This window comes from Ruditapes philippinarum, unplaced genomic scaffold (assembly GCF_026571515.1).
Source record: "Ruditapes philippinarum isolate M1 unplaced genomic scaffold, ASM2657151v2 ctg713_1_1_1_1, whole genome shotgun sequence".
In the NCBI taxonomy this organism is placed as follows: Eukaryota; Metazoa; Mollusca; class Bivalvia; order Venerida; family Veneridae; genus Ruditapes; species Ruditapes philippinarum.
In genome coordinates, this window is record NW_026864226.1 from 83,952 (window position 1) to 96,570 (window position 12,619).

The 12,619-nt window shown below is 31.9% G+C and overlaps 1 protein-coding gene across 2 annotated transcripts in view; it reads right to left on the minus strand.

The window, feature by feature from the left end:
• Nucleotides 1-736: 736 nt before the first annotated feature.
• The window catches only part of LOC132724874 (uncharacterized), a 43,477-nt gene continuing 31,594 nt past the window's right edge, over nucleotides 737-12,619 (minus strand). For both annotated transcript variants that reach the window (XM_060709832.1, XM_060709833.1), the window contains exons 5-6: nucleotides 1,296-1,538; nucleotides 737-1,057 (exon numbers count right to left, since the gene is read on the minus strand). In XM_060709832.1, coding sequence (XP_060565815.1) covers nucleotides 1,029-1,057; nucleotides 1,296-1,538 — 272 coding nt within the window. In that variant the 3' untranslated portion in view covers nucleotides 737-1,028. The remainder of the gene's footprint in view (nucleotides 1,058-1,295; nucleotides 1,539-12,619) is intronic.

The window sequence follows — 12,619 nt, forward strand, 5'->3', positions numbered from 1 at the left end:
ATAAACCGTCTCTTTGGAAAAGGAATCTTTAATATCTTTAATTTTTGTTTTCATCCTGGGACAAAGGAAACCATAAAACTTTATTTACAATATATATACACTTGCTGTTGTAAGGATAACAACAATGAATGCCCCTTCAAGTTGATATCCCTCGAGACAAAAAAGAAGAACGAATCCTCTTTCACACCTCAGGCACCTGCTTTAGCAATAATCATTACTTAGTATGTACAGATGCTAGAATCCCAAAGGCGTGAGAATATTATTACCAAGAATGTAAACTGTATGTAAACAAAATAGATTCACACAACATGCTTTCTGATATCATAGAAAAAAAGATGCGATAGAGGAGCTTTCAATTTCTAGGGAATACTCATGTAGTTAAACAGTTTTATAACACTACTTCTGTTTGTTAGTGTCTTTTTTATACCAAAAACAAAACAAACAAAACAAAACAATAACATCACTTTAGATTCAACATTTGTCTATTTGTATGTTTTGTCTTCAAGTTTTACATTCCTTCTTTTACACCCTGACACATTTTAATTGATGCCATATTTGAGCGAAAAGTGGCAAAACTTCAGTTGTGCTGAATGCTTTTGCAAATATGCAATTATTTACAAACATTGTCATTATAATAATAATAAGCATTTGATTTTAGGCTTTGGAAAAATGTTAGCAACGCCGTGTCAAATAGATTTTAGTTCTGTCGACTTCTTGAAATAAACAAACAAAGAGATAAGCGGGTATAATCTTTAATTCTATGTATCATAAGAGAAATGTATCAAATATTTTAGAAAAAAAGTATAAAATTTTTTATAGGGAGGTGTATAAAGTATTTTGTTTTAATAGAAGTAAATAAATAAAGTAATTTAGTTATGCGACGTTGAAAGAATATTTCTAAGCACGAAATTATGTTCTGCATCGAAATGTGTTTCTTAAATAAAAAATACTGTTTGTGCATTTAATCACTTGTGCAAAAGTGTCTTTGTCACCGATGTACTGTAACCACCGGGAGCTGTTGTTCAGTGTTACTTTGCCAGGAACAAGGGTTTGTACTCTGAAACAAATAATTTGATAATATTTTATTGCATATGTAAATATATATCAATTATTTTACATCAACATAATAAAACAATATAGAACAGTTAATATATGTGATAAAACATCAGTTACTGCAACTTTGGAATTTTAACATAACTTAAATATTACAAAATGATAAGCTGCATAATGTTAACTGTTACATTTTTGGATAAACGAGTAAACGCTGATAATTGAATTAACATAAAGATCTTCACCTTCCCATGAGAGTTTGTTATCGCCATTTTTATCAGCTGACATGTAATAGCCAACTGCTGTTCTTTCCGCTTCCTTTCTAGGCATGCCCACTTTCATTGCGATAGCGATAAGCTCGTCACGTGACACAAATCCGTCACCATTTGTATCTTCAAGGTCAAACCATTCTTTTGCGGTGTTTAAGTCAAAGTCTGGTGAGCTGACTTCCATCAGATAGTCAGGGATGAAATCTACTGATCCGTCACCTGCAAGACATACATAATGAACTAGTTAAATGATAATTTGATAATATAAGAACAGACGTTCAGAGATTCTGTGCTCAATTGTGTGCACATTATACAAGTAATACACCTCTGATGAAGGCATAATACGCCGGAAGTTGTACGTTTATTTTCTCCCAATTTATGCTACATACATTGTGTGTGCTGCAACAGTTGTATCATTCAATCTAAAGGAATTATTACCACAATATACCTTCTTATATAGATAAGAATCACATTGGCTTCACAGATTGACAGATTTATAACAATATGTTACAGAAAAAGTTTAGTTTCAAATAGTCTGCTGTTAGGACAAAAAAAGAAAAACAGAAACCCCCGAGAGACCAATAATTATCCGGGCAAGTAAAAAATAAGATAAAAAGTTTTCAGATGATAATGTTTGACAAAGAATTAGTTAAATGTGATAGAAGTTGTGTTGGTATCAGTGTTATGTGATTTCGTACCAATAAAAGTGAATTGTTTCATGCGGCCTATTTTACTCACTGTTAAAACAAATTGGAATTGTCGTTTACACTCAGCTTCTGTATAATTCAGACGCCAACATTCTGAGAGTAAAATTGTATACAGGTAAGTTAAAATATTGAATTAAATTTAAGAACAAACATTTATATATTTGCATTTGGCATTGTCATATTTATCAAAACACTTTTTTGAATTACTAGTTTATTTTAGATTATAAAAGGGCAATGCACATTTTATGTTTTTCATTTTCTGATAATGTTCAATAACTCCTTAAATAAAAAAGATATAAAACATTTCAGTCAATATATAGATTTACATATCATTTCATGTAAAGTAAAATGTGCAATTTTTGCATTATTAAAACTTATATTTGTTAATATGATACATGTAAATTATGATTTTGATATTTTGAAATTTGTTACAGTGTTCATTCAGTGTTCATTCAGAATCCATTACATTAACGTTTTGCATAAGGAACTAAATAGCACTAATGCGTATTCTAAAACCTCTGCCTCCGAAAAAGACATTGTAAACAATCATTTTACTAATATTTCTAATCTTAAAGTCCAAATTAATGAAACAGAACTCAAACTTCCTATTATGTATTGGATTCCTAAATTACATAAAAAACCTTACAAAGCCAGATTTATTGCTAATTCTACATCTTGCACTACAAGTAAACTTTCTATTTTATTGACGTCTTGTTTGACTGCCATTAAAACACATGTAATTAGATATTGTGATAAAGTCTATGAAAAAAACAGGCAAACATCTCTTTTGGTCAATTAAAAATTCTGGTGAAATCTTGGATAAATTCAAAATTAATAACTTTCAAGCTTCAACTGTCAGTACATACGATTTTTCTACACTTTATACAACTTTGCCACATAAATTAATCAATGATAAACTAATTTCCCTAATTCAGAAAACTTTTGCACGGGAAAAAGTTACCTTTCTAGCATGTAATTCTAACAAAGCTTTTTTTACTAACGGTATTGTTAAACATTATACTATGTGGACCTGTGACGAGGTTTGTAGAGCACTCTCTTTTCTTTTAGACAACATTTATGTCAGGTTTGGTAATACCCTATTTAAACAGATCATAGGAATTCCTATGGGTACTAATTGTGGCACCCCTGGTCGCCGATTTGTTTTTGTACTGCTATGAAAGAGACTTTATGTTGAGTCTCTCTGAAGAGAAACAACAAGATGTTATAGTCGCATTTAATAATACTTCCAGATACCTTGATGAAATTTTTAATTTAGATAATCCTTATTTTGATCAAATGGTGTCTGACATTTATCCGCATGAACTACAACTTAACAAAACGAACTCTTGAAATTTTAGTACATCATTTTTGGATCTTCATATTACTATCAACAACAATTCTATTCACACGAAAATTTATGATAAAAGAGATGACTTTGACTTTTGTATAGTTAATTATCCACATTTGGATGGAGACGTACCCCATGCAACATCCTACAGGGTTTATGTTTCTCAGTTAATTAGATTCGCTAGAGCTTGTAACAACGTAAAGGATTTCAACGAGCGGAATATTTTTATTACCAGCAAGCTTCTAAAACAGGGCTACCGCTATCATAAATTACGGAAATATTTTACTAAATTTTACAATCGTAACTTTGATTTAATTTCTAAATTCAATAGTGATTTAAAAACTCTTCTGCGACAAGGGATTAGCCAGCCTGGTTTTTATGGCGATGTGGTTTACAAACTTCGTAAGATTTTGGGTCATGGTAATTTTTCTGCTGTTTTTGCTAAAATCATTAAACGTTTTATTAAAAGAGGTTATGACCCTACTATTTTAAGACATACTGCATGTTTAGTGTTCAACCCTTTTACAGTTGGACACTACGCTTTCCTCTTTTGATTGCATCTGACGGACCAAGTGGGAGACTCTATGATGGATAGTTCGTAAAGCCCTTTGGGACTGATTGTCTTAATGTTTGTCTTCTGCCTTGCTTCGTCGGGCCCTTGTAGGTGATTTTCTTGTTGCTCTGTCTTCCTTTAGGACATTGAGTACTTTTGTTATGGTCATTGGGTTTACTTTTATATGTTTCTACATGATCATTTAGTGTTTTTACTTATTTTACCTTTTGTAACCATGACAACTGTTAGAATTTCACTTGGCGGGGATTCATTTTATTTACACTGTCTCGTTTATAGGAACATGGTGGGGCTAAGAGCGAGGTTTGGTGCACCATTAACCGGTTTAAACTCCCCAGCAGTCATTATTATGCTGCTGACCGTTCCAAGGCGGCGCCCAACTGTGTTCCTCAGATGTATGTCTATGTTGTTTCGTGCTGTTTTGGTGACACTTTTGCTTGTGTCCCTTGTTGTTTTCTCGTCTACGGTAAGTATCTACCCCATTGTCTCTAGTTTTTATTTCTTTGATTAACCCCCCCCCCTTCCCGCCGTCTCCTGTCCCCTTCCCCTTTGTGGGCCTATTATTATTTTCTTTGAATTCCAAATCAGTTACAAATTATGTATCATTTAATGATTAACGTGTCGTTTCCCTGTCCTTTTTATGTTTGGGGTCCGCCTGGGCTCCTTGCCATTGGTTCTTGTTGCTGGGTCATGGGGGGGTTGCGTTCATTGAACGCCGCCTTTCCTTGTTGATCTTGTTTTTCATATTTCATTTCTAAATAATTGGTACACAATTCATCGGAAACGAACGAGACGTTCCTTCAAGACACGATTAGAGTAAACAGAATTGCTTCAATTTCCTATTGCTAGAATAAGCATTGTCGTCTATCACTAATATATTTCCTAGCGATATGTCATAATAAGCTGTTACCAGAAAGACAGCGAAAAGAATTTTATTTAGATCCCAAAGGTTCTACATTTTTGGCGGAACTTAAACTGAAAATGTTGCTTAAATAGTGTAAGAAGCATAAAATTAAAGAACACAAGCATATATATAGTGTAAACGAAACATATCAGTATGTTTAAGCTTTTTTTACAGTTGATTTGACTTTAATATAATAAATTCGGAAATAACCACTATTTTATAAATTTATTGGAAATGATTATAAACGAACAAAATACTTCAAGACCGGGAAGTAAGCAGATGTTTGTTCACATATTGGTTTATACAAGAAGATATTTACAATTAAAATGAAGTAAATAGAAACAATTCGTTATAAAGGTATGACGAAAGAATAATATATTAAAAATGTTCAGGAGTGCTTGATGATACTTAACATAACATGCTTAAACAAGTATTACATTTCTGTATTGAAAACGAGCATAGCAACTAGAAACTCTTTTTAGAGTCTAAATCGTTTTAAAGTGACAATCTTGTAACATAATCAGAAATTTACTCTCCATTTTCGATATATGTTTTTAAAAAATCGTAAGAACAGATCCCGATGTATCTATTAATTTAATGAAACATGTAATTTAGTTCAGATAAATGTAGAAAGAAAAAGAAAATTAGTAAGTACGTTATCTTCTACCAACACATTTTAAAGATTGGTGAGGACAATCAGAACTATATTGTCAAGTTAATCAGCCAATCAGCCGGGATGATGTAGGAATGAAGTCAATTGTACTATTTATATAACGCCGTGTAAAGCAAATGATTGTGGAGCAATTCTTTCCTAATCCGTTGCAGCTTTGGTTTGATTCAGCTTGTTCAAGGATCGCAGCGGTTAATACAATATACCACACTAGGTCTCGAGAATTATATTCAGAAGAATGCAACATTAAGTATAATGATAGTGTTATTTAGAATTTATAAGCATTCGCATTTTCTCATGCGGGAATTGTGAATCACCTTTTGTACATCGGCAATTAGATGTTTGTTTTCGTTTATTTTTGTTCTGAATATATTCTATAATTTAATTGCAAACAAGAGTTACGATATAAAGCTATAGTAAGGGGTTAAGGAAACTTAATAAGGCAGATTAAGTTCTTTTTCAATGATTTATAGCAAAGTCTCCTAATGTATGGACAATTTATAATTCAAAACTCATTATTATTTGGTAAAATTTGCATGTATGGACACTTACAGCAACAACTACAACATATGAATATATAAAAAGGCACATAATACGTCAGAATGAAAGTAGCGCCGAATGCAAAATTATTTGTTATAATATAAACAAAGTAGTATTTTTACTCTCATACACAACATTAATTACTGTAACTGTACTCATTGCCAAACAGCAGCAGAGGCAAAAGATAGTTTAAGTAATTATCCAAGGAGTAACGTTTTAGAAACTATAACAGGACACCTAAAATAAGAAGTTTTGAGAAATTAAACAAGAGCGATCAGTGATCACATGTGTCGCCTCATGATGGCCAATTTCATGTTGGGACATGTTTTGTGACAGACGGACAGACAGACGGACAGTGCAAAACTAGACTTGGTACTGCTCATTCCTGTAAAGTTTGGATAAAATTGCACCAGTAGTTAATGAGGAGTAGTCCGGACAAGCTTTTGTGTATCTGGCAAAACACAGAAAAAAACACCTTTTTATCAAAGGGCCATAACTCGGCCAAAAATCATTCAACCGGAAAACCCGTGCAATATGCGCAAGAACTTGAGCTACAGATCAATCCTGTAAAGTTTCATTGAAATTGCATTAGTGGTATAAGAGAAGTAGTCAGGACAAACATTAAAAATAAAAATTATTAAAGGGCCATAACTCTGACAAAAGTCATTGAATCGGAAAATGCTGATAATATGCACAACTAAACTTGGTACTGATAATTCCTGTAAAGTTTGGATGAAATTGCACCAGTAGTTTATGGGGAGTAGTCCGGACAAACTTTTGTGTATCTGGCAACACACAGAAAAAAATACTTTTTTATCAAAGGGCCATAACTCAGCCAAAAATCATTTACCCGAAAAACCCGTGCAATATGCGCAAGGATTTGAGCTACAGATCAATCCTGTAAAGTTTCATTGAAATTGCATTAGTGGTATAAGAGAAGTAGTCCGGACAAACTTTAAAAGTAAAAAATATTAAAGGGCCATAACTCTGACAAAAATCATTGAACCGGAAAATGCTGACAATATGCACAACTAGACTTGGTACTGATCATTCCTGTAAAGTTTGGATGAAATTGCACCAGTAGTTTATGAGGAGTAGTCCGGACAAGTTTTGTGACGGACAGACGGACAGACAGACGGACAGACGGGCAGACAGACGACGGAGAAGTGATCCCTATATGTCGCCACTTCTCCGTAGAGGCGACACAAAAAGACGTTTCTGGGGCATAAAGGTCTTTAAACATATTGATATAAATATACAACAACAACAAAGATATGACACTAATAAGTAAGCGTATAGTTTTACTGTTGTTCTTTGTGTTGGAAGTATTTCATTGTGTGGCAATGTATAATATATCAACTGGTTGGTATAAATAAACATGTGGCACGGTGGAGGTCAAACCATTGTAACCTTATTGAATCATGAACCAGCTTAAACAGTCACCTCAGAAAACGAACATGTTCTTGGCCATTTCAAGACCTTACTTCAGGACTAAACATGAACCTTACTTACTAGTTCTTGGTGATTATAACAGCAATGTCAAACAAAAACTAATGTTATACACTTTCGAAAATAACTTGTATGAAAATCAATACAACCGTAAGGAAAATTGTTTTCGAACTAGATTGTATTCGGGAAAAAAATTGATTTGATTTACAATGTATCAAGTTAACATTCTTTTGGCATAAAATTAAGACGTTTCGAAAACAATAGGAGACATGCAAAGTTATAAGTCACGAAGACACATTTGCCGAACATTCTAAATAAATACATATATCATCTACTTAAGATATTTAACAGTATGAATTTTAGATTTTAGATAAATTGTTCCTTTATTTGTCTGCTCTTTCTCGACTTACATTGATTTCAATTCATGATTCGAAGTGCAGAAATGTTTGCACACCAAAAATAAGCGAAATAAGTTCATTAGTTTCATCAGATACATATACTATCTCCAATTGATACCGAATACTTTGCTTTTATTTAATTTAAGAATATGCACAGCAAAGCCGGAAAAATGCAGATATAGGATCTGAAGAACCGATAATCTTAAAAGATAGGAAAAACATGAGAGCACTTGTAGTTTTTCAAAGGCTTAAATCGGACATTTCTTTCGTTCTTAATTGGCTACGTGAGATTAGATTATTACTTTAGTATTACGTTATTATGGCTATCTTTGCGAGAACGAAAGCTTAAATGGGGTTATTTGCAAGAATCATGTTTTTTAAAACACACTAATTGGCATTATTAGACAAAGTCTGAATATTATTTTCTTATTACTTATTATTAAAAGAAAGTGCTGGATAGATTTAAATATGTTATGAAATGAATTATCGAAATAACTTAACAATCATAGTTTGAGACATTGTTATTACATGACCTGTGTAGTTGTTTTATTTCTAGACTCTGTTCAAAGAAAAGAGAAATCGAGAAAAGGTTTAGTTTGTTCAAGGAAAAGAGAAATCGAGAAAAGGTTTAGTTTGTAAACACAGAAAAAAATCATAAACTAACATTTGTGTCTGCTTCAAATGAAACTGATTGATTCAAAACCTTAGCTCCTTATTAAATAACACATCAAAAAATTCTAATAAATAATTCCATACCTATCGCGACTAAAGAAAACAGATTTAAGACAGTAATTATTTTTACTTGATTATTTGATTTTTAAGAAACACGTTTATATTCCATCCAAATTGTTAAATGCAACTATAATTTCTTTTTACTGCAAATTTCTATCGGAATTTTAATTCATTTTCATCACGTTTTCCTCCTCTAAGAATCAGCATTTTTATGTCGGTGACATTCTGTATATAATTATATAATCGTCTTAACATTGTTCTTAATCATGCAGAAATTATTTCGACATGCAAACAATGAATGCCATGATATATTTGTATTGCGTTTTGTCCACCGATCGCAGTGTCTTGTCCACATTTCACACAATAACATCAAAGCTGTCTTGTCTTTTGAAAATCAAAATAAAGCTAGATCCAAAAATAAATTGCAAAAATATAGATGCTGACAGTGAGTTTGAGAAGAGGTTCAATAAGTAATGTTGATATCAGGAACATATTAAGAATATATGTCCAAGGATTTGTTTTACCATGTTTTTTTTTAACATGAAATATTAGAAAACAAGATCAACAAGGAAAGACAGAACTCAATAAACGCAGCACCCAACATTCTAGAAATTCACAGAACTACCGACACAGAACTCAGTAGAGCAGAAGAAATAAGTACCGTTCATAATTGAGATTAAGAATGGTAAAGTATTTAGGTTACTTTCGTTGTTACGTAATTAGCATAAAATGTTTAGATATCAAAAGTTTACAATTTAGTTTAACATAAACTTCTACAAAAATGTTCAAAATGATAGGGAATGTGAACTATGTGTTCTAAGACTGGTCAAATTGACCTTTAAGTCAAATTGAAAATTTTAATGGTGTCCCCACTAGGCAGCAAAATTGAAAAGATATAAGTATGCATTTCTTTTTTTAAATTTGTGTCAATGTCAACTTTTTGTTGTAAGAAACTTTAAATTAGTAATTAATAATGTATGTTGTTTTTTATTTCAAAGCGAAATTGAAAGAGCGACGTTCATGGGGAAAATACCCCCCCCCCATATCATCAAGCAAGACAGCACCACCTGAGAAACTGAGATTTTCCTGGCAGGAACACCGGAGTCTTGCTCTGAACAGAAACGGGACTAAAAGATAAACTGGAGCAGCCAACAGGACGGGACAGGGAATGGGGCAAAGTGACATGTCATGAGATGTTTTTGTTACTCAAATTTGAACAGTAATTAATAAATTAAAACGTTTTATTTCATTTATTAAATTCATTTTTTTTTTAAATAATTTCAGTGGTTATTTCAAAGAGACTTTTAACTTAAATTGTACTCAAATACATAACCACAATTGTTCAGTGTAAATGAGATCCTAAATTCCATTCAAAAAATGCTAACACGTTTTGAAATGTTCAATTACTTTGATTGATTATGACGATAATTGTCATGCTGCCATTGTAACTAATGAAGCAAAAAACGTTTTTCACATTCACTTTGAGCAAATCGTGATTTCATCCGTTTTTATTATCGTTTAATTTTTCTTTTCTAGAACGACAGGGAAACCTCTTTGCAGTTACATTTTCAGGTCATTGAGAATTTCCAAGAAGAGGAAATCGCAGCATTTGCAGTTTTTCATTCATTACATTGGACCATTCACAGCTCTTAATTTGTTTCGGAAAATTCAATCAGTACATAATTGTTAACCTTACTGGCAAATTATAATCAAGGTGATGTTAAAAGAAATCGTCTGGTGAAGAGCACCAGAAATGAATGTTTAGTTAAACCGTTCATTGAAATCCATAAACGTCACTGAACACAGAACACAACATTGCAGGCCACAAACATTTTGCTCGGGTGATATTAGCAAGTCAATTATAACGCAGCATGTTCTTTTTTATTTTAGAGAGACAGTTTTAAACTAAAATCAGCTTTAAAACTTTGTGAGGTGTATTTTTTTTTCTTTTTTCTTGTCTTGTAACGGTTTACCAGTATACAAGAAACTGATAAGAGACAAAGAATGAAAGCATAAAAAATTAAAGCATACTTTTGACAAAAAAGTCAGTATAAGTAAAAAGTAAAAAAATCACACGTCCGCTTCTTAGGTGTGATGGTATTTACTTTTTTGTTATGCTGTTTTTTGTTTAATCTGGACTAGTTAAATGAAAGTTGTCATGAAAAACACAAAAAAGTATTTTTTTACTGTATTGTGTGTTGAATATGGGATTTCCATAGCAACTGATGTTGTGTTTTTCTAATTACGTCCAAATATTTCTCGGTTGCTGTCGCATTAGTGTAAACATATTCATCCATGAGTTTAAGTACCTGCGTACGAGTAACAATTTTAACTGTATAATTCATTTCATATGAATGTTAACACATCATGAACGAAATAACGATACAAAATCAAAATAAATAAATAAATAAACAAAACAATAATCTAATGTAACCGATCAAGCACAAAAAAGTCGAAAGAGGCAAATGCTGTTGAGGAAAAAAAGAAGAATTCAATCCCTTCTATAAATATGGGATAATCGAGGACACGGTGAGTGTTTTGTCCACTCTCATTACTAAGGATGATCTAGAAGGGGCAGATAGTGCAATTCATGACTGTAAATTGGATTTTTTTTCGTTAAATGACTAAAGTTTTAAACAAAATTAAATCATAATGATACATAATTAATAACATGGATTGAAAGTAGATTGAACACGCATGTCAAATGAAAATGTATAACAAAATGGACTCCTACACTACTATTCTATCATTTTATTGACATGGAAACGAATATAAACAAAAGACAAGTGTTATCAAGTTGCTGCGATGTAAGCTATATGATAAATTTGGAAAGGTGATACACGTATCTAAACATCTTTGACAAAGTGTCAGACATACCTCCTCGTTACGAGTGAATAAGTAATGTAATTATCAACTTGAAGCACGTAAACACACCAGAAACACTTTCTTCAGACACTTTTAATATTTTTTTGTTATTTTATTACCTTTTTAGAAATGTGCCCCTAGGATAAATCACTTGGACATCACCTAAACTCTAGGTTTATTATTTTGGTAAAGTAAAAGTTTTTTGCTTCATGTTCCAATTCCCAACCATGTTGTTGCTATTTCGCTTAATATATTTATGAATAATCCGCTTGTTCAATGAAAAATCTTAAAGTTTAATTGTATATTATTTTTTCACACTTTGCTGAAGCGTGTTTATTAGGAAAAAAACCAGCTTTAAAATGAAAACTTTATTTCAATAATGTCAAAACATTGTTGATAAAAAATTGCAAGCTTTTCCCTTCTAAACCATTAGAATCACATTATCTTAGATAAATTCGTAACACTTACAAATAATATCTAACATTATATTGATGATTGCTGTATACAAATTGCGATTTGAATTTTTTATGGGGCAAATAAACAGAACGTGTGAATTGTGCGTTTAAACTGTATTGTTTTCTTTTATTTCGACAGTTTTTTTTTATAGGTGTCAGCTGTAGAAAGTTGTTGTGCCATACCTTATCTCAGAGTTTTTTGTTACAATTCGAGATCATGGTTTACAGCACTGGCGACAATATCTGGCTATGCGTGAGAGATTCTATCTTTCCTGAATAGACGACCAAATAAAAGAGAGTAGCTATGCAATTATCAACTGTTCTGTTGTTTATTTTCCCTCAACTCTTTTAGTTTTTTTTGTCATTGCTCTTAAGAGATCTCCTTTTCCATAATTTTATCACAATATTCTTTGACTTGAACATTTGAGTCATTACAACATTAAATGAGATATATTGTTTTTCTTCAAATCAACGATTTACTGACATGTAGGTGAACATCTTTTCTTGCTTAGGAAAAAAAAATTGATGAACCACTTTATCACTATGTACTTTTTCCCACAGATGAAATAAACATTGTTATTATCGTTATCGTTCATCATTTAAAATGACAATCTCCTATGTAACGACTTATAAATTGCAGGGAATTGTAAAAAGACAGATC